The sequence below is a fragment of the Sabethes cyaneus genome, chromosome 3 (genome assembly GCF_943734655.1).
Source record: "Sabethes cyaneus chromosome 3, idSabCyanKW18_F2, whole genome shotgun sequence".
In the NCBI taxonomy this organism is placed as follows: Eukaryota; Metazoa; Arthropoda; class Insecta; order Diptera; family Culicidae; genus Sabethes; species Sabethes cyaneus.
In genome coordinates, this window is record NC_071355.1 from 213,771,628 (window position 1) to 213,797,085 (window position 25,458).

The 25,458-nt window shown below is 41.1% G+C and overlaps 1 protein-coding gene across 2 annotated transcripts; it reads right to left on the reverse strand.

The window, feature by feature from the left end:
• Positions 1 to 818: 818 nt before the first annotated feature.
• Positions 819 to 23,998, reverse strand: LOC128744661 (CCR4-NOT transcription complex subunit 3). 2 transcript variants are annotated; one of them, XM_053841825.1, is made up of 12 exons: positions 23,326 to 23,998; positions 15,167 to 15,264; positions 14,958 to 15,092; positions 14,438 to 14,891; positions 14,180 to 14,373; positions 13,854 to 14,121; positions 13,264 to 13,768; positions 13,140 to 13,201; positions 12,538 to 13,067; positions 12,357 to 12,467; positions 2,614 to 2,823; positions 819 to 2,548 (listed from the first exon to the last, which is right to left on the reverse strand). In XM_053841825.1, exons 1-12 carry the CDS (start codon positions 23,348 to 23,350, stop codon positions 2,450 to 2,452), a joined length of 2,691 nt encoding a protein of 896 aa, XP_053697800.1. In that variant the 5' UTR covers positions 23,351 to 23,998; the 3' UTR covers positions 819 to 2,449. The 2 variants fall into 2 exon arrangements, with proteins under 2 accessions (XP_053697800.1, XP_053697799.1); XM_053841824.1 differs by having other exon boundaries at positions 12,538 to 13,201.
• Positions 23,999 to 25,458: the final 1,460 nt, after the last annotated feature.

Genomic DNA, 25,458 nt, shown 5'->3' on the forward strand with positions numbered 1-25,458 from the left:
TCGTGTCTCGTGTGACTTATGTAATACCAGAAGCAAAGTGACATTCGACGTGACTTACATAATAGGGTACAACTTCTACTCCTCAACAATGGTGTATTATAATTTGCCTATAGACCAATCGAACTCTAGTATACCCTAGAATCTCTTTTAACATCAATTCATTTTACGTGTGTTCTTTTACGTCCACTTTTTATGTCCAAAATCTGAATTAACGTCCTCTTTTTTACGACCGATTTTCTTTACATCCGCCCAAAAATGAACGCAAAACTAGACTTGAGTGTAGATGTAGATGTTTCGGTAGCTTACAGAAACCACAAACCACCGAGCCGACACGGCACCCAGCAGCACCAATTGCATTGAGACTTACCTTGGCGTGAATATCAGGAAATATACCACCGTATTCCGATCGTTGCCGCGAGATCGTGAGAACGTGAGCGACCTAGCAATCTGTTTCTGGGCCAGAAATTTCAAACGGTGAGGTAAATTCACCGATAATCCTGACCCTTTTGAACTTTCGTTTGTCACCATGTTTCCGCCACTCCACCGGTCTCTACTCACTCGAATTTCCATCGAACCGCTGTCCGCATTCGAATTTTATCCAAAGTTGATATTTTTTTCCAGTTCGGTGAAACGTCGCACGAGTTGGCCCAAAAATGGTTCAATTCTAGATTTTAAAAACTTCATTCAAAATATTTAAGACAATTATTTTGTTACTTAAAATTTACGAATGAAAATCGAATCGCATCAAACATCGTTACCGAAAAGAAACGTTTCTTTGTAGTAATGATTCGTTTTTATTAAAATTCATCTTACTCGTTACTAGAAGTCAGTTTTTACCTTCTCATTACTGTCTACAAGTTTGTGGATTCCACTGCTTTTGTTTTCTTTTAAATTACGCTTTTTAAGTTACGTTCACGAAAATATTAACAAATAATTGTTGTTGTTTTTTCAATATATATAAGTGTATTTTGTTTTATTTTATCTATATTTATAAATCACATTTCAATGCAGTTTCATTTTTCTCATTTCTTGTTTCACGTTTTTGTTCTTCTGGTTGGTAGTTTTTTTTTTAATTTTTACTCATAGCATTTGAACATATTTTAACCACTTTCAGTTTTTTTTCGTAGATGTTTATGACTTTGAATGTGTGTATTTGTTACTCTTGTGTGTTTTGCTCAACATGTGTCACTAAACGTGGGTGTCTGTTGCCGGCTAAATCGGAAGTAGCAATTTCTTTCCAATAATAAAAAAGAACAGCACTGCTCTCACTACTATATTGTTCAAAACGTTTTTTTTTTTTCTAATTATTTCGATAGCTTTGTTTACTCTTGTGTGTTTTATCTGTCATTGCGTTTTTACGGTGTACGTGCTTTAATAAAATGAATTTCTCATACACGCATTTACTCTCTACTTACTTCATGATGATGACTCGGTAAATTGGCGAATGAAAAACAGTTTACTTTTTGTTTTCTTTTTTTGCTTTTTAGCTTGTCACAATGTCAGTTACTCTAAGCGAAACTAGATGCCACACATTACATGCTAAAATGTCTGCTGATTTACAAGTAGGAAAAGAAATGGTTATTGTAACTTTCAATCTGCGATTTCTGATTTACTCTAATTGTATGTGGTTTCTCCGCTCAGCGAGTAGAATACTTTACAAGACGTAATTCCAAGTCTTTCTTGACGAATAATTTAAAAGCCCGGTTAATTCAATGATACATTTAACAATAACTACGGGCTGATTCACCCGTTTAAACAGATCTTCCCTTTTGCTTTGCGTAACAACGAATCCTCAATAGAATCACAAAGCGGCACTCTAGAAACAACAAATTGATGAAACAAAAAATAACGAAACTTACATCGATCTCATGGATGGCAGTATACAAGATGCGATAAAAAAAATTAAATTAGCTTGAGTTTTACCATAGCCAGACGAAACAAAAACGCGTTTTTACATGCAGCTCAATTCACAATCACGATGCAAGTGGATTTGTGTGTGATTTTTGTTTGAAAGTAAATTTTCGATTTGGGCGATGTTCTGAGCAAATTTGTTTACCAATTTTAACAGTTTGAAAGTGGTTAATATTTCATTCGATTCTTTTTCTTTTGTTTTGTTTTTTGAACATATATGGGACCTTTGTCACTGTTACCGACTCTGAAAGCAATTCGTTGACTTCTCACTCATAAGGATTCTCTGATACAGAAAAAGCAATATTGCTGTATTTGTATCGCTCCTAGAACTCGAGAAGCAAACACGCAACCTGTATGATAGGATGTTTGAAAAACGGTGTTTTGATGTTGTTCGAACACTGCGTAGTACGTTTTCGACTGGCAAAATAGTTCTGCTGTTTTTCAGTGATGCTTTCAGTATATTTTGCGATTTTTATTGATCGGGTTTCCATTTTTTATTTTTATTTTTTTAAAAAACGAGTTCCATAATCATCGTAGATCAATTCAGGTCCCTGTCTTCTAAGTACTTGTATTCAAAAGTGAATCCTTCCTTTTTCCGCTGGCCCCACTTTTCATAGTCAAAGTAGATGTAGGTTCCCTGGACGAAATGAATGAAAATTGAAATCAATTCCTTTTAAAGGGAATCACCCTGCGCCTACGTACCTGCTCAAATTCTTCGTTGATGATTTTTGGCTCTTCATGGCGCTGAAACCACATCATATACTTGGTATGAAATCGCCAGCTTTGCTTTTTGAGAGCCTTCGCAGCCAAGTATTGCGCTTTGGTGCCCTCCATGTAGTAAAACACAAAGAACAGCGTTTCCGGCGAGAGACGTTGGAAAAACTCTACCGTGTCAGAATGTGGAAGTTGTTGCTGAAAATAGAAAGGATGGATGGTGCCGGTTTTAGATTGACCTGATATGTTGTTGACCATGTCAAACTTAAATTTAATATATTTTTTTCTTAAAATTACTTGTCGATTTCAAATACAAATACTGTTTTCAAAAGCGGTAGAATGGTATTAGGTTATAAAGGTAGGCAGATTAACCATTAAATCGAATAAATCATTTCTTGGTGACCAGAAAAGACCAATATCTGAAGCTGCAATAACCATTCCCACTCCGAAGGAATTACTCTAGTTATACTTGTCCATATTTTAGCCCAGCGTCAAAGCTGAAGCTGTAATTAATCTAGTAAAGAAATGTTCGCAGTGTGATGGAATCATACTGGTTATTCCCTGTTGGGTTCATACTGGTTATTGCGATTTCGGTCCCGGAATGTTGATCTTCGTAAATGTAGTTCTGAGTTCTGACTCATACGAGTTCTACCAGTATTTCGTCGTCAGTCGATTGGATGCGGGGAAGCAACGTTTCTAGGATCAAGAAGAAGATTTTGAATTCTTCCAGCTGGTGCATATAACTCGTCCCGGCTTTATGTGCAATTATGCGAAACAAAACCCGCAAAATGTATACCGGCAACTATCACCATGATTGCATCCTCGCTACTGCTAATACATCACGTTTCCTGCTATCAAAGCGTTTCCTGCGGGTTGTCTTACGCAAATCTCTCCACCCATCCAGACCTGTGACAAAGCATACAACTCTAAATCTAAACAACTCCGGTATCATGGTAGCGCAAGACATTCCCACCGCAGTCGAGCCATTACTGTCAGAGAATTTGATCAGTCGTCCTGGTTCTAAACCAGGCAAGTGCAGCAACGCCTACGGTAGTCCTTCCGATGACGTAGTCTCCATTTCCAGCTTCAAGTACCTGATCCTCAACTCAACTTTTCCAATCCGTTACTGATTTACTACCAAATCGTGCGTGGACCGTGAACCAAAATTAACGATTTTTAACTGCTGCTGCAACAAAGTCGAACTTTGATATAAACGCTTTAACAAAATTCACATGATTCACGGGAGTTAGCAACGAACCACGCCACCTGCTTGGAATAGCAGTGAGCCATTCGTTTGCCAACACCGAAGGCAACGGAAAAATAAAAGTAGCGGACGAAGCATAACACGCGGAGGCCAGCAGCAAAGTTTGAACTGGATGTAAAATTATAAGATAGCAATAAACTTAGTTGAGGTTTGAGTATCGAGTCGAATGGTGTTGTGAATTGTAGAACGAAAAGAAATAATTTAACTGGAGGCTCCGGCAAACGCCACGTCGGGAATCGTATAAGTGTTCGAGTCTGAAAGAAATCTTCAGTGCTTCAAGATAAAGCCTTCTGGTTCAAAGAGCCAGTCAGACGAGCACGAAGCGAGAGGAAGGACACCGTGAAGGAATACAACCAACCAATCGGCACCTAGGACCGCAGTAGTGAAGCATCCAGCCAAACAAACCGGAACAACCGACAGTGCCTGCCTTCTTCTCCCCCAACTTGACGGATAGCCAACCACAAGCCCGGATTCATACTATGCCGGCCGGACCCAGGACTCGGTCCTTTTATTTTATGTAAGTAACAATTTTTTTTCTTAATCAATTAACTTCAGCGCGTTGTTGTAGTGTAGTGTTGTAAATTAAGTAGTTGTGAACGTTTTAATAAGATTAAATAATAATTTTAATAATAAGAAGTGTAAAAGAAGAAAAACCAAAAAATAGTTCAATCAGTGCACCAATTCCCTAATACTAAAAGTTAAAAATGGCTCAACCACCTAACCCACCGGCACCAGAACTAACTTTGGCACAACGGAATGCGATTGCGAATTTCGCATCTGTTGGTAAATTATCGGACTTTGTAAAAGACCTCGGGACTTTCAACGGAAAGCCAACCGAGTTGATAACTTGGATTACCGACGTTGAAGGAATATTTGATCTATATAGAGATCTTCCTACAACGTCCGTCGAACACGGAATATTAATCCGTTCCATAAGACGCAAAATTATAGGCGAAGCGTCGGACGTATTAAATGCCAACAACATTCTGTACAATTGGCAAGATATTAAAAGCACCTTACTCCTTTATTATCGTGATCAAAGGGATATACAAACCTTAGATTATGAGCTGACTAACGTAAAAAAATCACCAAACGAAAGCCTTAGCTCTTACTTCAGTAGAGTTAACGAGCTGCTGTCGTCTGTAATTGTGCAAATTCAAATTGATGAAGACATGCAAGATTTTGCGGTATCACACATCGATTATTTTAGGAAGAAGGCTCTAGACTCTTTCGTCAGAGGCCTAGAAAAGCCTCTGAATATATTATTAAAGTCCGCCAAGGCTCAAACGTTAAACCAAGCCTATCAATTTTGTTTAGAGTACCACAATATGAATCTACGATCAACACCATTCAGAAACGAGCACGGTAACCAGCCACTACCGAGACCAAGAGAATTATTTATACCACCCAACCCACCTCCACGACCATTCGCAAGGCGACCAAATTTGCCATACACACAAATAAACCACCAGCCACCGCCGCCGCCACCACCCAGACATTATCCTATAAATCAAACATTTATGCCAAGACAACCACCAACCTTGCCTTTCCAACCAAGACAATTAACCTTTCAGCCGAGACCGGAACCCACGGAAACTGATCAGAGTATCAGAACTAATAGAATAAACTACGGCAATCGACCAAATTTTAATCCTCAAAATGTCAGAAGATCGGTTAACCCGGTTGTGTACAGCCATGAACCGCCAGCAAACAACGATTACAATGCCTACCACGACGAAGAAGACAATTCAAATTACTCTTACCTTGAGACACCATATGAACATTTCGACAATTATTTTCCACCGACCGAAGAAGAAAATGCAGAATCGACCGAACTTCAAACGGACCCGAATCCAACGCTAGGCACGCTAATTTTTTAGAGTGGAATACGAGTTGGTAAAGCCAACTCTTCCGTACATTAATTTGAAAACCACAATTGGAAACTTTCCGTTTTTAATTGACACAGGAGCAAACATCAATCTAATAAGCCATCAACTTCAAACGGACCCGAATCCAACGCTAGGCACGCTAATTTTTTAGAGTGGAATACGAGTTGGTAAAGCCAACTCTTCCGTACATTAATTTGAAAACCACAATTGGAAACTTTCCGTTTTTAATTGACACAGGAGCAAACATCAATCTAATAAGCCCAAAACTTGCATGGTCTTGTAAGAATACAAAACCGTATAACTTTAATGCAGACAAAATCGCTAGCGCAAATGGAAAATTTAATGCAACATCTGCTATCAATTTGAATTTCTTCAGTCCCAAAATAAATCACCCAGCTCAATTTCTGTTACATAATTTTCACGCCTTCTTTAAAGGCATAATTGGAACTGGAATCTTAAACGCACTTAATGCAATAATAGACATCAGCAACAACATGTTGTACCTTTCAAAAGGAAACGAAAAATTTAATGTGCCTCTTGAACAATATAGCCCACACCAAACTGTATCAAATGCCACACAACAAAAACCATTCGCAACACATATTCAGTACTGACCCTACCCAACTACAAGAAAACAATTTGACCCACTCAGAAAACGGAACGTCACATGTTCCAAAACTCACATGTTTCAGAACGTCTCACCTTTCAAACAACGTAAGAAAACAGTTACTTGAAGTGCTGAACAAGCACGAAAAAGTATTTCACATACCAGAATCAAAATTGGCCTGTAGCACGGTTGTCGAGTGTGCAATAAACACGACCGACAATGTCCCCATTCACCAAAAAGTTTACCCATACCCAGCAATGTACGGTGAGGAGGTAAATGAACAAATAAATAAACTACTTCAAGATGGAATAATACGACCATCACGTTCTGCCTGGACGTCACCAGTGTGGATCGTGCCAAAAAAATCCGATGCCTCCGAGAAAAAGAAATTTCGTATTGTGATAGATTATCGTAAACTGAACGAGAAAACTGTTTCAGATCGATACCCCATGCCAGAAATTAACTATGTAATTGACCAATTGAAAGGTCAACAGTATTTCACTACACTTGATTTGGCATCTGGTTTTCACCAGATAAAAATGAAAGAAAGTGACATCGAAAAAACTGCTTTTTCGATTAATAACGGCAAATACGAATTCACACGTATGCCGTTTGGTCTTAAAAATGCTCCCGCTATATTCCAACGAGCAATTGATGATGTTCTAAGACAATTTATCGGGAAAATATGTTACGTTTATATTGACGATGTGATTATATTCGGAAAAACTGTTGAAGAAGCCCTGGAAAATCTAGCAACTATTTTGAAAGCGTTAAATGATGCGAACTTAAAAATTCAGTTAGACAAGTCCGAATTTTTACACAATGAAATCGAATTTCTTGGTTATATCATTTGTGCTGATGGTATCAAACCTAATCAAAACAAAATCGAAATAATCAACAAATATCCAGAACCCAAAAACCTGAAAGAACTTCGAGGATTTTTAGGAATGATGGGTTATTACCGGAGATTTGTGAAAGATTTTGCAAAAATCGCAAAACCGTTAACAAACCTCTTAAGGGGGGAGAGAAATCCTACATCTGTCAAAAAAATCTCACTCAATGAGAAAGAGAAGCAATGTTTTCAGAAAATGAAAAGTCTCCTTTCGTCATCCGATATTCTTATCTACCCTGACTACAATAAACCTTTCGTACTAACAACAGATGCTTCCGATTTCGCAATCGGTGCAGTTCTGTCCCAAGGAGAAGTGCCAAAAGATAAGCCTATCCACTTCGCCTCTAGGACACTTTCTAAGACTGAGGAAGGATATTCAGCATCAGAAAAGGAAATGCTTGCCATCTTCTGGGCCTTGCAGACATTTAGAAATTATTTATATGGAGCAAAATTCCTAATCCTAACTGACCACCAACCATTAACATTCGCCTTATCTCCTAAAAACACTAATGCAAAATTAAAACGCTGGAAAGCATACTTGGAAGAACATGACTACCAAATCATCTATAAACCGGGAAAATCAAATTTAGTAGCAGACGCACTTAGTCGCATTATATGTTCTATGACAGGGACACAACACTCTTCAGATGCCAGCGACGATTTCTACATCATCTCAACAGAAGCACCCCTTAATGTATTTAAACACCAGGTTATTATAAAACAAGGACCCGATCGAATATCAAAAGAAAACCTTTTTCCTGGCTATTCTAGAACAACTATTCAAATCAACGATATTAATGCTATTTCTCTATTTCAGGTACTTAAGACACATTTTGATTACACCAAGGTAAACGGACTATTAACGCAAGAAAACATAATGGGAAAGATCCAAGAGGTCTACAAAGAACATTTCGGAAGCAAAAGGGCATTAAAAATCCGCTTTACCCAGAAAATATTGAAAGACATCAAAGAAGACGAGCAACAGTTGGACGTTATCAAAAACGAACATTTAAGAGCACATAGAGGTGCAGAGGAGAACAAACAGCAAATTATCAGAAGGTTTTACTTTCCAAAAATGCAACAAAAGATAAAAGACTTTATTGCGAACTGTCGAGTTTGCCACGAATGTAAATACGACAGAAATCCAATAAAGTTTCTTATGCAGGAGACGCCTATTCCCAAGGCTCCATTCGAAATAGTACATATAGATATCATGTTTTTGGAAAGCCTTCATTTTCTTACGTTTGTCGATAAATTTTCAAAATTTGCTCAGATTATTAAAATCGAATCAAGAGCAGCAGTTGACCTTATACCAGTTATAAAGGATATTCTTCTCAAATATAAGCCACCAGATATACTTGTGATGGATGGTGAAAAATCCTTCATGACGGGAGAACTTGTCAACTTTTATAACATATACAAAATTACCCCCTATGTAACCGCTACCGGACGCAGCGAGATGAACGGAATCGTCGAACGTTTTCATTCAACGATTCTAGAAATCTACCGAATCACTAAAACCCAACATCCAAACATGCCTGTTCCAGACCTAATCCAATTGTCAACTCAAAAATATAACTCATCAATTCACTCTTCCACAAAATTTACCCCTCTAGAAGTCATTCTTCCCTCAGTCCGAACAACAGAAATTATCGAACAAGTTTATCGAAACCTGAAACAATCCCAAAAAAGTGCATTAGCACAACATAATAAAAAAAAGAAATGGGTTGAAATACCGGAAAATGTAGACGCTTACGAGACGACCCGACAAAGACTTAAACACAAAACAAGATATAAGAAAATTAAAATCTCGACAGTTAATAAGAGTACAATCAAGACCGACAACGGACGACGTGTTCACAAAGACGATATTAAAATCATGAAAATCTAATTTAGAATCACAACCATCTCGTTTCAGACTTTTACTACCGTTCATCATCCAAGGTGGAGCTTTGCAAACGAAACACGATGCGACGATCGACCTACGACACATGGGACGACAACCAATCTTGATCTTTCATCAAGGCGAAGCACGACTCAGACTGGACTACAAATACTACATACACCATTTCAATCTCACCGTAATTAAAACACAAATCAGAAGCCTCCGAGAACAGTTTAAAATTTTTAGCAAAAATGAGTTTACCGAACTAATTATTGAAAAATTTAGCGAAATAGATTTTGCTCTCAAAAGTATAGACCCAGTCAGACGACATAAACGATGGGATAGTTTAGGTACATTTTGGAAATTCTTAGCCGGTAATCCGGATGCCAATGATTTAAAGATTATTAATTCTTCCATAAACGACCTCATTACTAACAATAACGAACAAGTTAAAATTAACCGCGAGGTAAATCTTCAGTTAAAGGAGGCTATATTTCAGACTAAGAAGGCCATTGAATTGTTTAACGTTGGATCAGTTGAAATGTATTGCACGAGAATATTATTCTATTTAAATTATTTGTCAGATAAACTAGCTCAAATAATTGACACCATCATGTTAGCAAAACTAGGATTAGTTAACGAAAAAATTCTGAGCCAAAAAGAAATTGACATTTTAATTACCGATCTAGCTAGGGAAAACATTACAGTTCAAACCGCAGTGGAAGCAACAAACTACGCAAAGACATCAGTAGCATCGAATAACCTGGAGATCGCCCTTATCATCAAAATGCCAAAATTAGACCCAAGAGTCTTTAACAAAGTACGTCTGTTCCCAGTCATCCATGAAAATAAGCAGATACACATACTCCATCAATTTTATTTAACCCACGACGAAAAAATTTATCAAATAAACACAATCGAACCAACTAAATTCGAAATAAAAGATATACGTCTAGATAACACAACCTGCATACCGAGGTTGTTGAAAGGAGAATCAGCGACCTGCAATTATACATCAAATCCAATGGAAGAAGAAATCACCTTCCTTGATGATCAACACATATTTATAAACACTATGAAAAACTTTACGTTGACATCAAACTGTGGTGTAACAAACAGAAACCTCTCAGGCTCTTTTCTGATATCCTTCAACAATTGCCAATTACGTATCAACGACGTTTTGTATACGTCGAGAGTCAAAAACTTACCAGGAAACCCAATTCAGCTACACCTAGACGGGGTAGAAATAAAAAAGCAACAGGATATTTTAAATATTAGTGTGGAGCACCTTCACAAACTTCAAACCGAAACCCGGAAAGACTTGGACCTAATACGTTTGAAAAACAATAGTTGGCGTTTCCCCAACTGGAGCATCTGGAGTATCATTGGGGGAATGATTTCGCCACTCATAATTTGTACTTTACTCCTTTTAAGTTTTCTCATCTACAGAAACAGGACTATTAAACTCAACATTAACAACACCACTCGAAACCCGAATCAAGCAACAGAACCAGAAGCAGTATCATTACCAATAGAAGAGGGTCGACCCAACTTCAGGATTTTGACCGTTAGAGACGTAATTCGGATGGAACCTCATCTCTTAAGGGGGACGAGTTAGCAACGAACCACGCCACCTGCTTGGAATAGCAGTGAGCCATTCGTTTGCCAACACCGAAGGCAACGGAAAAATAAAAGTAGCGGACGAAGCATAACACGCGGAGGCCAGCAGCAAAGTTTGAACTGGATGTAAAATTATAAGATAGCAATAAACTTAGTTGAGGTTTGAGTATCGAGTCGAATGGTGTTGTGAATTGTAGAACGAAAAGAAATAATTTAACTCGGGCAACAGCTACTCGGAAGCATTTTTTCGACTTAGATGTGATCGCTTAATGTGATAATGTGAGAGATGTGTCAGTCGCTGCCTTCAATAAGGCGACTATGGTCTTGAGGCGGTCAACAAATAAATCATCCAAATGTGATTTGCCGGTATTGTCAGCGTCTCGCAGCTGGTAAATTTTTAGCTCGGAACTTGCTCTCCAAAATGACTCAGAAAACAATCCATTAATTAGTTTTGCGTCCGGTGAATTCGAGAGAACCTAGAGTTAATTGTGTGATCGAAATGAAGCTCGGGACGTTGTTTTGAAACGTCCATGGTCTACGACCGACATGTTTGTCTACCTATCACTTCAAAACAGCCCGCAGAACACTTTCCCGATATGTCGCATTTCGGAACATCCAGCATGGACAAAGGTGGAGAAATAAGGACATGGAATGGAAGCTTGGTACCTAGAACTACAGATCGTTGAATTTCGTGGGCAGCGACAGCTGCTGCTGCTCGATCAGTTAGAACCCCGAAAATTTGGCATTGTAGCACTTCAGGATATCTGTCGCAAAGGCGAAAAGGTGTGGAGAATCCATACCGGCATGGCTCAATTTTACCAAAGGGATGCGACCTTGGAGATGGCAAAGGCACTTGACCGGATAACTTCTAGCATTTTGGAGGAGTGGATGGTTTGTCCCATCTATAAAAAAAGCAATCGGGTCAATTGTTTTAATCAGGGCAGCATACGATGCTATGCTACGAAGGTTGCGGCAAGGGAATGGACTGTCCTGTATGTTCGCACATCGCAATTGAAGGCGTGACCCGGCGAGCAGGCATCAACACGAGAGGAACGGTCTTCGGAAGACGACCTTGACATCATTACTAGAAATCTTGGGTCAACGAAGGCAATCTACACCAGACTTGGGTTACAAACTAATGCGCCAAAACCAAATATATTGTAGGAAAACGCTCCAGAGAAAACAACGTTCACCGCCCACGACAGTGACTATTGATAGCGATGAACTGGAAGTGGTTAATGAGCCCATATATTTGGAATGGACGACCACGTCGAAAGGATGCCGGGCGACTGCGCAGTGAAATTTGTTCTCTTCAATTGCCCCTTCGGCACCAGTAATAGAGGACGCAATGTGCTAAATGGCTTGCGTTAAACGAATTGGTAACGAGTAGCTCCGGGACCAAGTACAGTGGAGTGGAAATCCTTGATTCAACATTGAAGATCATTGAAACTATGATCGTTTTTCTTAATGCGTGCCTAATACACAACATAAAAAGATTTTCCTTTCTAGATAATACTCGATCGACATTAATTTAACATATAATTTAGAATCGTAAAAGCGAAAATGAAACTCACCTGTGGAAAGTGCTGTGGTGTTTGCACGGGCTGCCTCTGCAGATAGGTTCTTAGCCTTTCCGAATCACTTGGCGATGGCAAGTGGTAATAGGCGGCTTCCATCATTTGGAACTGAAATGACCAAAGAAAATAAAGCACTAAATATTCTGTCCTCTAAGAAAAAGAACATTGCTTCCAATACCTGTATCTGATGTTCTTTCTGCAGTGGCGAAGGACCCAGTGGTGCTACACCCAACAGTGGCGGTATGTGCGCTTCGTTCGTTCCGCTCGCTTTCATACCGCCTACGCTGGTCACACTAGGATTCGCAGAATTCGTCACGATGTTAGTGCTCGTGTTGATAATCGCGTTCGGCCCGTTACTGATGGCAGTAGATGACGAAGTAGGTATCAGAGGGTTTGCACTGTTTGTTGGATCCACCAGGGCGAAAGGCGGCTGCTGTTGTTGTGGTTGCTGCTGTGGTGGTTGCGGTTGTGGCTGTGATTGCTGCTGGTTTCCAGGCTGCTGCTGACCGGGCTGAACCGGTGGCCCACCGCTGGGTTGTCTCGTGTCCGGCTGCGGTGGAGGCTGTTGCTGTACCGCGGGAGGTTGCTGAGTCACTTGTGAAGGCTGCTGCTGCTGCTGTTGCTGTTGCTGCTGCACCAAAGCACCACCGGTGATAGGGGATTGGCCAGGTTCTAAACTGCCACTGGTCCGGTTTATCACTTCCTGGGCTATGGTTTTCAATGTAGACATCGGATGAGTACTTGCAATATTCATGGGTACGGCAGAGGTGGCATTCTTACCGAGACTTGTGGGACCGTTCAACAGTGGCTGCTGCGGCGGTGACATTAAGCTGGGAGACGCTCTGCAAAAAAAAAAATTTCATATAGCGATTCATGAGTGGTAAGAAAATTGGACATTACAAACCTGCTACTGACTGCTGAGTTACTAGGAGATACACAATTGTTGATGATATTCGCTCCAGTACTGCTGATAGTCGACGCAGATGAAGTCGTCATCACGTGATTGTTTTCGATTCCCGAGGATGCGGACGTAAGTGCGCCACCGTGTGGAAGTGGTATGGAATTCTGACCCGGGACCTGCGGTGCCTGCTGTTGCTGTGGCTGCTGTTGTTGAGATTGCGATTGGACATTGCTACCGCTAGCACCTCCAACACCGGCTGCTACCACCGCCGCTGCATTCGTCAGTAGACCGGATGCGAGAGAGGCCTGCTGCTGCTGCTGTTGTTGTTGTTGTTGAACCTGCTGCAGCTGTTGACTAAGCGTAGGTTGCGCTGCATTCACAATCTGACTGAGGTTACTGACAGCGGCTCCCGATGCATTGGGCACCACAGTTGTAGGCGCCGGAGCGCTTGATACGGATGACACCGTCGACGAAGAGGTGACGCTGGACTGATGTAAAGGACCGTTTTCTAGAGTTAAAAAATAAAACCACAGAAGAACGCAAAATTTAGATTAGTAACTATTTCCGTTTACACATGATTAAAAGCGCCTTACTAGGATGCTGCTTCGCGACAGCTGCGAATGCTGGACCAATAATTGGTTGGACTAAACCACCAGCCGGCGCCTGGGGTGGTACGATACCGCTGCTATTCGGTACTAGACCCGCTACCACTGCGGCAGCATTCGGCAGGTTTTTACTCGGTGTTGAGCTGATCAAGACCGATTTGGACGAATTGATGCTGGTGTTATTACTGATGACTGCAGCCACAGGTGCATTGATGTCCAACTTGACACTCGCCCGAATTGCCGTCGGTTTCACCGGCTAGAAGTTAGGCGTCAACAACAGTCACATTTCAATGCAATCAGACAGGAATACTTACCGTAATCTTGACATCCTTCGGTCGCTTGTCGATATTACCGTCTACTATGGTCTCCACACTATGGTTATGTATCGTAGATGCACTGCAGTTCATCACCGGCGACTGCGACGGACTATTTCCAGACATTAAACTGCTTGGAGATCCTGCTGTTTCGTTACTATTATTGCTTTCCGTACCAGCTGATGTTCCAATACCTGTAGGTGTGGGAAGTAAAACAGTAAACACTCGCAACTTTAACACACGCTTAGTAAAACTTACCCGAAATCTCCACCTCATCGAGACCGATGATATCATCGTAGATATATTCGTTCTCCTCAAAATCGGGCTCCTGGGAGGAATCGATGTAATATTCCACGTCTTCTTTGATCTTCTTAATCTGCTCTACTTCAACACCGTCGTTGTCCAGCATTCGAAGTAGGGTTTCCAGTTTGGTCACGTGAAATTTGTGCCTCTCCAGTTTGCCCTTCAGCTCATCCATTTTCTCCTGTTTGTCCTTGTCCAGTTTCTTTTTCTTCCCGGCTATCAGCGATTCTACCTCGCACTCGAACTGATCGATTTGTATCTGCAGTGAGCTGATCGAGTTCGTTAGCCAGCTGCTAATTTCTTCCTTCTCGCGCTGCGCTGGATCCATTTTCTGTGCAGCACCTAGACCTTCCTTCGAGTATGCTTTCGTTTTAGTTTCCCGCTCAACCACCTTGAAACGCTCCATTTGCTGTAACGAAAGGTACAACCACTAGTACTTGGTGTCAGGTCTTATTAATTATGAGGGACAGCTTACCGTCTCTATGAGCCGTCGATTCTCCAACAGCGCACTTTTGTCCTTGATCTCGCCGGATGCGATCCATGATTTGATCTGATCACGTAGCCTCTGCAGCTTCTTGATTTCCTTTTTGAGATCAGCTTCATACTTTTCCTACAGGTATAAGCACACAGTACAACAATTAATAATGTTCGTTTCATTTTCTTGTTAACGAATGTCAAACATACTTTCTGATTACTGTTAGTGGCATTATGAACTTTCTGCCAAATATCCTCAAAGGTTTCGACTCCTTCAGTGACTTTTTTCAGGCACCGGTCGATCTCACCTAAAAGAGAACGATGGATACGATAAAAATTGGGGTTGTCTGTTAAATTTCTGCTATTATAATTTATGATAAATATAAAAATTTCGATGATTAGGGATGATTAGACTCCTAATTTGCTACCAAGACCCGTTCGCAGGATCATCCACATAAAAACACTAATAGCTGGTCGGTCGCTATACTTTAACGTCAGTAACTCAGTAGGTACCAAGACCATTCAATACCACCGGTCTTCTAGATCGTGAGTTTGTCGTGAAGCGGCACGAGTGTCGGAACTGGGTAAATTTTAATTTGCTACTATTCACGCTCCTTCGGTATTATGAGGTATTATCGCTATGAGTTTCAAGACTTGATTTGCATAACGCCGAAGAAACGCAAATGGCAGTGCAATGAATTTTTTTTCAACGTCCCTCGCATCGCAGAAAAGGCCCCACAATGTTAAACAGCAAATTCGATAGCCCTTGTTTCAGCTGCTGATGGGGTCCAAAATACGTTGGTTACCCTATATGTATTAGGCTGAACATTAATGGTACGGGTGCAAATGTACCATCCACTAACCAACACCGTAACTCTGCCAGGCATCAAGAGCTTGTATTCGAGGCGCAAACCATTACTCCACAATTTGTGACACGAATATTTGTTTGTAAAAACTGTTTACCGTCAATCGTCGTTCGCAAATAATCTGGTGTTTCAAAATTGCCATCGTCATCTTCTTTGACATGAAGATCGCAACCACGTGGCCTTTTGCTCCACAGAATAAACATGTTTTGGGCCCGTTTTGAAGCCCATGTTTCAACTACGGGTGCAAAACATTCCGCTTCTTCGCGAATGATTTTTGACGGTATTTCATTCAATTCGGATGCGTGAATCTGCCAGCACCTAAAAGTGCTGTCTTAGCGTACAAGGTATTCAGCATGGTAAGGCATCCATTAAAGAATCACTTACTTAGGAATACTGCGTAGAGGAACTTGATGCAATAAACATAATCGAGCTACTGCGTATTCCGTATTATCCTGCTCGAGTACCAACTGAGCGCGCATTTTCCTCGAAAGCGGCTAACGTTGAAGCCGAAGCAATTAAAGTGGTGTTGTAGACCGATGATCATATCAATACTGCTGTAGTAGGTTCGTCCATGCAATCCGCGCAGAAAAAGATCGCGGCGTAGAATACAATTTTGGTGTGTGAGGTTTGTGAAAATAGCTCTAGGTTCCGATCACGAGGTCTGTGAATTACCTACGAATGGCCGAAACACAAACAGTCAAAACACGAACTGTCCACTCGACCAATAAGTGCACTACAAATAACACTCGTGGACTTTGGCCGACTGAATCGTCAAGCGCATGTTTTTCTTACTCGCTGTCGTTCGTTCCTACTTAACTGACAAGGAAACATCACTATCGGTCACAGGCTTAGAGCCAGCCCATATACACCATAGTGTAGTCCTGTCGATTCAGAACTTCACTGCACTGCTCGTATAAGTGTAGCCTATGGAACTTTTTTGAGAAAACTTAACTTGAAATTTGTATGGGAATGTGACTCAATGGAGGCGCATGGTACATTGTGAATATCCTACACCCTCAAGTAACAGAACAAAAGAAAAATTATATTGATTGAAAAAGGATAATTTTATTATGCAACAAGCGTTTCTAAAATCGCTTTTTTTTGTCCACCTGGAAGTATTATTAAACCTGTCTCCTACTAATAAATTGTTAATTGCGTTACAAGTTATTTGTTTACGATACACAGTCGATACACGATGGAATTTTCTCTCTATTTAACTAGATACTGTAGAGTAATTGGGGCAAACTTCTCTGTGGGCCAACTTTCAACAATGTTTACAATACGTTTGTTTTATTGTTACGTATCATGTTGTATAAAATATCAAGAAACAAAGTTTATGATAATTTCCATGTGCCAAACTTCGTTTTGTGTTGTCTTAATTATTTTCCCCATTGTCAAGATAGACTCATTGCTATGAACGGTTTTCGGTGTTCCCAAGAATAGTCCTACGAGTTAGGTGAAAGTCGAACCTAGCTGACACTTGGCTGAAAACTCGTTGTAGCCCGACGATGGCCACGTTTGCTGTATAATTTGTCTTTCGCAACGGTACTTGAAGTAACATTCTGCTACGTATCTCTACGTAGTCGTTAAGCTCGTAGACTAATGTGGTTGAGAAGCCATGGGCAATCGGCCCTCGCCATCAGGATATCAGTTACAAGGATTGTACGGTACAGATTTCTCCTGGTTGCTAGGGTGTCCAGTCCAATTAGCATCAGGCGCGCTTCGTATCTTGGTAGCTGGAGCGGATGCTTCCATGGCAGGCGACGGAGGACGAATCGAATGAATCTGCGTTGTATTTTCTCTAACCAATGAACGCCGTTGAGGGAATGGGGTTTCCAGACTGCCGAGCAATATTCCAGCGTCGAATGAACAAGCGCGCAGTACAAATTCTTCGAGCAATGTATATCGTTGATGCTTTTCGCAGTTCTCATGATTAGGCTTTAACATGCAGGATGCTTTAACATGTGCTGCTTATTGGTAAGCTGTGAGGAGAACTGTCAAGGAGAACTCCCAAGTCTTGAGGCAGGACTCTCTTTTAATCAGTTCACCGCCTGGACCCTAGATGATAGTTGAAAAGGATTGGCCGTTTTTTGCTGGAGAACGACACGACACAAGTGCTCACTTGCTAATGTTAAGCGCCATTCTATTTTTGTTACACCATCTAGAAAAGCTCTTCAGTTGCTGTTGCAAGAACACGGCGTCTTCTACTTTATTCACCGCGAGATAGATCTTAAGATCATCAGAAAAGGAAAGCCAGTGTTCTCGTAGCGGAAAGTTTCCATCGTTGAAGTATAACACGAATATGAGCCTTGTGGAATACTGGATGTAACAATAAACGCGCTGGATATTGATTCTCCGATTTTAACATCCAGATATCGGTCAGCCAAGGACTTCAGCCAAAGCAGTAGGGTGCCGCTAAGTCCCATCCTGTCGAGTTTGGCAATCGAAATTTCATGATTTAACTTATCAAAAGCCTCTCTGGTCTGGTTTGGAAACGCCTCGACATGGTATCCGTAGCATAAGTAGCTAGTAAATAAAAGGAGATTCGTCGTGATAGGGGAAAAAGATTCTTGAACGAATTTTTGCTTTTTGAGACGTTGTCATTGTGAGCTACACTAGTGCTTCAATGATGTGCTCGAATATTGGGATAGAATGGTGTTGTAAAACGTGAACTTCCTAGTTTAAATTGCGATTTATTACAAATACAACTCATGCTTTAAGTCAGAGATTATTTAAATTTATATTGCGCCTGCCAGCCAAATCTGGATCATTTACCCTAATAACAATTGCCGTTGTTGCTCTTTTTCTTTCTTACGACAGTGATTTCAGTATGTCGCAATTTGATCACAGTTCTGCACAGTCGCACTTTCAAAGTGCGGAGTCCCGTTTAGTGGAAAGTGCGGTATAAAATAACATGGAACGTGTGGCGTAACGAGGAGAAAAGTTTAGTAACACTTCCAGGTGGACAATAAAGTAGTTTTGAAAAAGTTCAATGGGCTACACTTGTACGAGCAGTGCAGTGAAGTTCTGGATCAACTGAACTACACTATGGTGTATATGGTTAAGCTCTAAGCTCGTGACCGATAGTGATGTTTCCTTGTGAGCGATAGCCCCTAGAGTTGAATAATCCTAACAGTCGAATAAATCTAGGTTTGTATGCAGTAGGCCACCGCTTCCGATGACGGGCTCGGATATCGGATAGTTACTGCATCCTTGCTTATGCGACTCCAAGTTGCATGCGAGTTCAAGTTTATGAGTTTATTTTCATGTTTCGAACATTACAATTTCGGCCTTCGGTGATTAGTCTGCAGCGTTATTCATAGCATGGCAGCTGGAAGGGGTCGTTCCTAGGCGACCTTCGAAGAGCGAAACGGATGTATCTGCGCTGCACTCTCAAACCGGTCAACTCCATTTTGGTAGTAGGAAGACTTCATACTGAAGCGTAATACTTAAGATTGGAGCGAACTAGTGCCCAATAGAGGGCTTGTGTGAGTCAATGTCGAGAAAGTTTTTGCCGATGCGTATGATAAAGCCCACGTTTTCCAGACCTTATCGATCCTAAATCTGATGTGCTGTTTAAAATCAAATCCCAAGTCGCTGGCACAGCCTCCGCGGCGTAAAGGCAAATTTGGTAGCGCGTAGTCGAGAAGGTTTAGTTGTCTGGAAAATACAACATCATATTTGTCGGAGTTCAGCGGCATGCGATTAGAAAGTGGATAGCTGTTCCTAGAGAACCGCAGTATCGTATAAATTCTCTACTTTTGCATACAGCTAATTGCAGAAACTTCCTACGCTGTTCAAATGTCTGAAGACCCAATAAACGGCAACGATCGGCGTAGGTCTCTCAACGCAAGCCTCAAGAAACGTTTTTGCACTCTTTCGATACGCAAATTACTAATAGGGGCACCATACCAAGCAAGCATTTTCAATCAACGGGCGAACTAATGAACAGTACAGCGCCTTCATGCAGTGGGGATCACTGAAGTCATGTGCAATTTTAGCGATGAAACCGAGCTCGGGAGGCTTTGGATATTGCCGTGGTACGATGTAAGTTGAACATGCGTTTTGTGTCAAGCAGTACCCCAAGGTCATTGACTTGATCGACTCTTTTGAGTACATGTTCATTTGTTTGGTAGTTGAAAACAACGGGACTGGCGATGCGGTGGAAAGTCAACACTTAGCATTTTGTGATGCTGATAACAAGTCAATTTTTCTTGCACCAATCAACAAACACATCCAAGAGCCTTTGAAGCCGGATACAATCGTCTATGGAACGAACTACTGAATATAATTTCAAATCGTCAGCATACATTTTAGATCGCATCCAACTCCAAGCAGCGAAGCAATATCGTTCACAAACAGCAAAAACAGAAGCGCTCCCATGTTGTTACCTTGTGGTACATCCGACAAGTTGGTAAACTGGGAAAAGAAGCAAGAGTCGAACTGCACGCATAGGTAGGAACTAAGCCATTTCGTAAAATTCTGAGATGCACCAAGTCGCGAAATTTTCTGCAGCAGTATTTTATAGTCAATACGATCGAACGCAGCCTTCAAGTCCTTGTAGATCACATCAATTTGTGCCTTTTGTTCCATATGTGATATACAACTAGATGTGAACTCCAATAGGTTTGTGCTTACGGATCGACCAGGCATAAATCCATGTTGGTTCGTAGAGAATTGCTTGCATATTGCTTGAAGAGAGCGAATACAAATAACCACAGGACCGCTGTTCGCCCGGAACTATTATTGTCACACTGTCGTCCGGCATCCTTACGACGTGTCCGGCCACCGTAGCCTACCAACTCTCCGCTTTCAGTTTGTACTCCACCAAATATCGTCCGCAAAACCTTTCGAACACGGCAAGGGGTGTATGTCCTCCCAGAGCAGCGTCACGTTCAAGTCCATTAAAGACTAACGGTCTAATAAGGGGTTTGTACATTGTCAGCTTCTTACGGTGGCGTATGCTTCTTGATCATACCGTTTTGTGAACGTAGTTTACCTCCGTTTCCCCGCTTGACTGCGCCGATGGATCTTCTTACTACAACACTAGTAAGCGGTCATTAGCGATCTCAAATATTCGCACATACCTACCACTCTTAGTTTGTAGCCGTCAACGGTTACTATCCATGGGAAGCACGTATTTATCCCCTTTGAGCCTCTTCCTTTCATGTATTAGGTCTTCAACGTATTAATTTTTAGCCCAATCGTTTTAGGCTCCGCTTTAAATCTTTAAATCGCTTTAAACCACCATCGTAAGGTTTCTGGTGCAGCCTAGAAGTTGGCTACCTTTGGTGATGAAAATAATACCTCTCGTTCCGGTGCCGCTCATCGCATCACATCCTCAAGAGCGATATTGAACTGCTTGCAGGATAGACCGTTACCTTGTCTCAACTCTCGCCGAGCCTTGAAGGAATTTGAAAGTGTACCCGATATGCCCACGAAACACATCATTCGACCCAATGTAGCTCTGATCAGTCACGTCAGTTTGTCGGTTTGGAAACCCGTGTTCCTGTAATATCTGCCATAACAGTTCTCGACTGCATCGCAGCATCCTGGACCCAAAGGCACCAAAGTTCGTCGATCGGTGTCATCCAACGCCCACGCTTCAAGGCCGAAGAGCGCTGAGGAGAATTAGTGTCTTATCGAATATTGTTCTGTTTACACAATTCGTAGACACCCTGATAATCGCTATATTAACCATCGAAGATCGAATTGCTGCACATAAAAATCAGTTTTGTTGGGTACTATGATCAAACATAGTACATATCCTCCCAGTTGGCCTCGAGGTATGATGCTTGCCTAATAAGCCAGTCGTCGTATGTTCGAATCTCGACTGGGAGAGGCTGTTGGAATCAATAGGATCGTAGCAACTGGCCCTGTAATTGTCCTGTATTCTTACAGCTGGCGGCGAAGTCTGTCGTATAAAAACAGAAGGTCAAGTTTCGATAACGGAATGTAGCGCCTAGGCTTATGATCAAACATAATTTCTCATAGCTCATTTCGCTTGACTGAATTATACGCTGTCTTAAAGTCTGTAAACAGATGATGATGAGCCTATAAGTTCAATTCAGGGAATTTGTCGAGGATCTGTTATGGCGAATCTTTACAACCAACCACAATCTGTTCGTCGCGTAAGTCTGAATCAATCTCGTTCAAGTAGATCCTGGCAATCAACATCGATGTTCATATAGATATCCCAAGTCAGGATTTTCAGTACGTACCGAACGAATTGGGCTGAATTTGTTCAATCCAATTGATCTAAACAGCCTAGTAAGGTGTCCATACAATAACCTCGCACTCAATAATACTATTTGCCACCGGCCAGTAGAGGGCCCTTATGCAATAAACGCGCATTCTCCTTGCCAAATTCTGGTCAGAATAGCTTTAGCGATAGTAACAACGTGCCAAGCGAAATAAAATTTGCTAATAAAAGGAATACCGTTAAACTCTTAATATAAGTTCCTCGCATTGTGATTCTTGAAGTAGCGATCTTCATCTGCATCTTTCTCGAAAGCGTACATCCACCGGGTGCAGTGCCTGTCCCGAAGTCGATGACTTCTCCGTGGTTCTCGGCTGAAGATAGTTTTATGAACAACTTAAGAACGATATCCGGGAAAATGATATACAATCATCGAGGCATGATTCTCATTTGACTGTACCGTCTCAATCAAACAAAATTTGAAAAAGTTGTGTATAGTTATTTACTATTTTACTGAATTATTGTATTTATTGAATTTTACTCTTCATTGCACATATATATAATGCAATAAACGTTCACTTGGGGGGGACAACGCCACAACCGAGAAGCAGCATCGCAGCATAATAAATACAAAATATACAGCAAAATTTTAATTCGCAATATTGTAGATAGCAACTAGCTCTACAAATGTAGGTACTATACATAACTTTTTAAAATTTTGCTTGGCTGAGACGCTATTGTCAAATGAATCAACGGTACGGTACTAACAAAGTGGAGTCAAATCCGATCGAACCAGATCAGCTAAACCATTTATATCACGACATAAAATATATATTAGTCGTGGATTTAAATAAAATTTTAATGCTATGTCAAACCAACTAGGTATGCTATAAAAAAAACCGGGAAATAAAATATTTCATTAGTTTGCTTTGCTCTGTCGAACTCTCCAAAGACGCCGCCTAATGCTAAACTAGGCTAGTACTTATTAACAACCAAATAACATTAAACAGTGTTCAAATTGAGCAAACAAATCGATAATAATACTAATTGAACTTATTTCAGTTTGTTTACATATTTGATCATCGTAGTGTCATATTGCGAATTAGCAACCAAATCGTAACCCTTCTAAACCGTCCTACGTAACACTTTACAACTACCGGTTTATTTTTGCCTCTAATAAAACTCATTTTCAACTGCTGGAAGGACAGTCTATCCGTTTTTTTTTTTGTTAGACATTCACAATTAAAAAATGAATTATTAAAATACAAACTCCAGTTCCGTCTCTTATCGTTTCGAATTCTCACCTTGCAACTTTCGCGTCGCAGCCATGGCTATGCATACATCTGGTCACAGAGATCAGGCATAATCTAGACATACAAGGCAAGAATGTTCGCTCCTTCTCCTGCCGCGGTTAGTATCCTCTAGAAGCGCACAAGGGTTTGCTCCCGGTTGATGCCGGAAAAAATAATCCAACAATGGAAAATTGGGGTCACTTGAAGAGGAAAATTTCTACTGCCTTTTGTTGTTCAGCTCGCTTGCTGACGATTGCTTCCGAACGAGAGCGTTCAATGTTCGGTACGTTAGGAAATCCCGTTTGTCCACAACGGATGCTTCCGGCGGTCCCTTCGGGCTACACGAGAACGCGATTATAGCCTGGCAAGTTTTGTTATGGAACGACGAACGATGAAGCGACGAGGGGATCGACTTTCAAGATGGCCGTGTGTAATGTTCGTGGAGCAATTTTTTCGGATTGCGTTCTTTTCGCTACGCTGAATCGCGCAAGGATTACACTACCGATTAAAGGGGGACTAGAACGCGAACTGTTTGCGGATTCGAATACATTCGATAACAACGGAAACGGAACGAGTTAAAATGCTTTGCACGGAACCCCGCGATAACACTTTTCGGGTTACTTTTTGGATGGTGAACACAGTGCAAAAAAGCTGTGCTGTGTCGATGGAGCAAGAGTTGATTGGACTTTTGCTGCTGTGTGTGCGATCGGTGCGGATTTCTTTTTCTTTTTCTCATTCACGACGGCTGCTGCGCGACATTTGACGTGCTGTCAAGCCGAAAATGCGGCTGCGTTCTTGTGCAGCTGTCATGTTGAGCTAGTGTCAGAAAATTATGGTTCTAAATAAATTAATCAAGAAAGTGCTGTCACCACAGTAAAGTTTTGAAAGTTTTTGAAAGCTCACGCAGTGACTTTGGCACTGTTTACAAAGTACGTCCACAATACCACTCTGTACAAAATAAAAATATAGTTTAAATATGAATTTTATGCAATTTAATACAAAAAACATGCATTTTTCTGCTACTGTACACTGAGAAAACTTTACTCAAAAAACTGACGTTGGCAGGCCTGTCTTATGCGAGCCTTGTCGAACATATATAGTTCAGCAGGAAACCCTGCTCGAGAAATTGGTTGGCAGACAGAGAGTTATTTCCAACGCCGCTTCGACGATGTCCGAAGAAATGTACGCTGCGAAGAAATTCCCGCCACGCTTGTGCAGCAAAATTTTGGAGGTGACGGAGCTCCTAGGCTATTCAGGCTGCTCGAAGGAGGTCTCCAATTCAAGCTGCTCAGAAACTCGCGGTTGCTGACCGACAGAAGGAAAGGCCAGTTTCCTGGCCTTTTACTGTGTGTAACCCTCACATTTTACCGCCTTTTTTGCGCATTGGAGACGCAGTTGGAGAGTCGCTTCAGCGCAACACGAGACGACTTTAGAATCCCATCCTTATCTGGTCGTTACCGATTGTTCGTACGGGTCTTCAATTTCCGATTTGGTGAACTCAGGAACCTCTACGAAACTGAATATCCTCCATTCTGCGAGTCGCTTTCTAGGTTGAAGCTTTCCTCCAGCTATTGCTCCTTTATTCGATCAATCGCACACGATTCCTCAGAATACTGGTATTCTTCAGGCTCTATTGTGTCTACACACTTAGCAAAAAGCACCGAATTCGGTAAAATTTTACCGAAATCTAAACAGCTGAACGTTCTGCTGAAGCTGAACTGACTCCTAGTAGTAGCACTGCCCAGCCGAGTTTCGAACGTACGATAACTAGATTATTAGGCACGCATCGTACCCGGAGCTAACTATAGGCGGGGTAATTAAATTTATACTCGTTTTTCTTTACACGGGAATACGTGGCGCGAAAAAAACGTGTAAAATAAATACAATGGTAACAATGATCAGTTCAAGAAAGTTGGCAGAAATAGTTTATTTTTTTTTTTAATTCTATATTAGAGAGGTTTTCAGCCTGCGGCTGGTTCGCCTCTAAATAGTTTATTTTACTTATTTATTAGAATGGTCTAACTGATCAATGTTACCCCGTTTTGTCCGTTAATCGTTCGATTAATTCAACTAATCGAATAACACAAGAAATATTCGAATAATTTTTAATCGAATGCTGCCAGAACGAGCAGTTTAATTAATCGA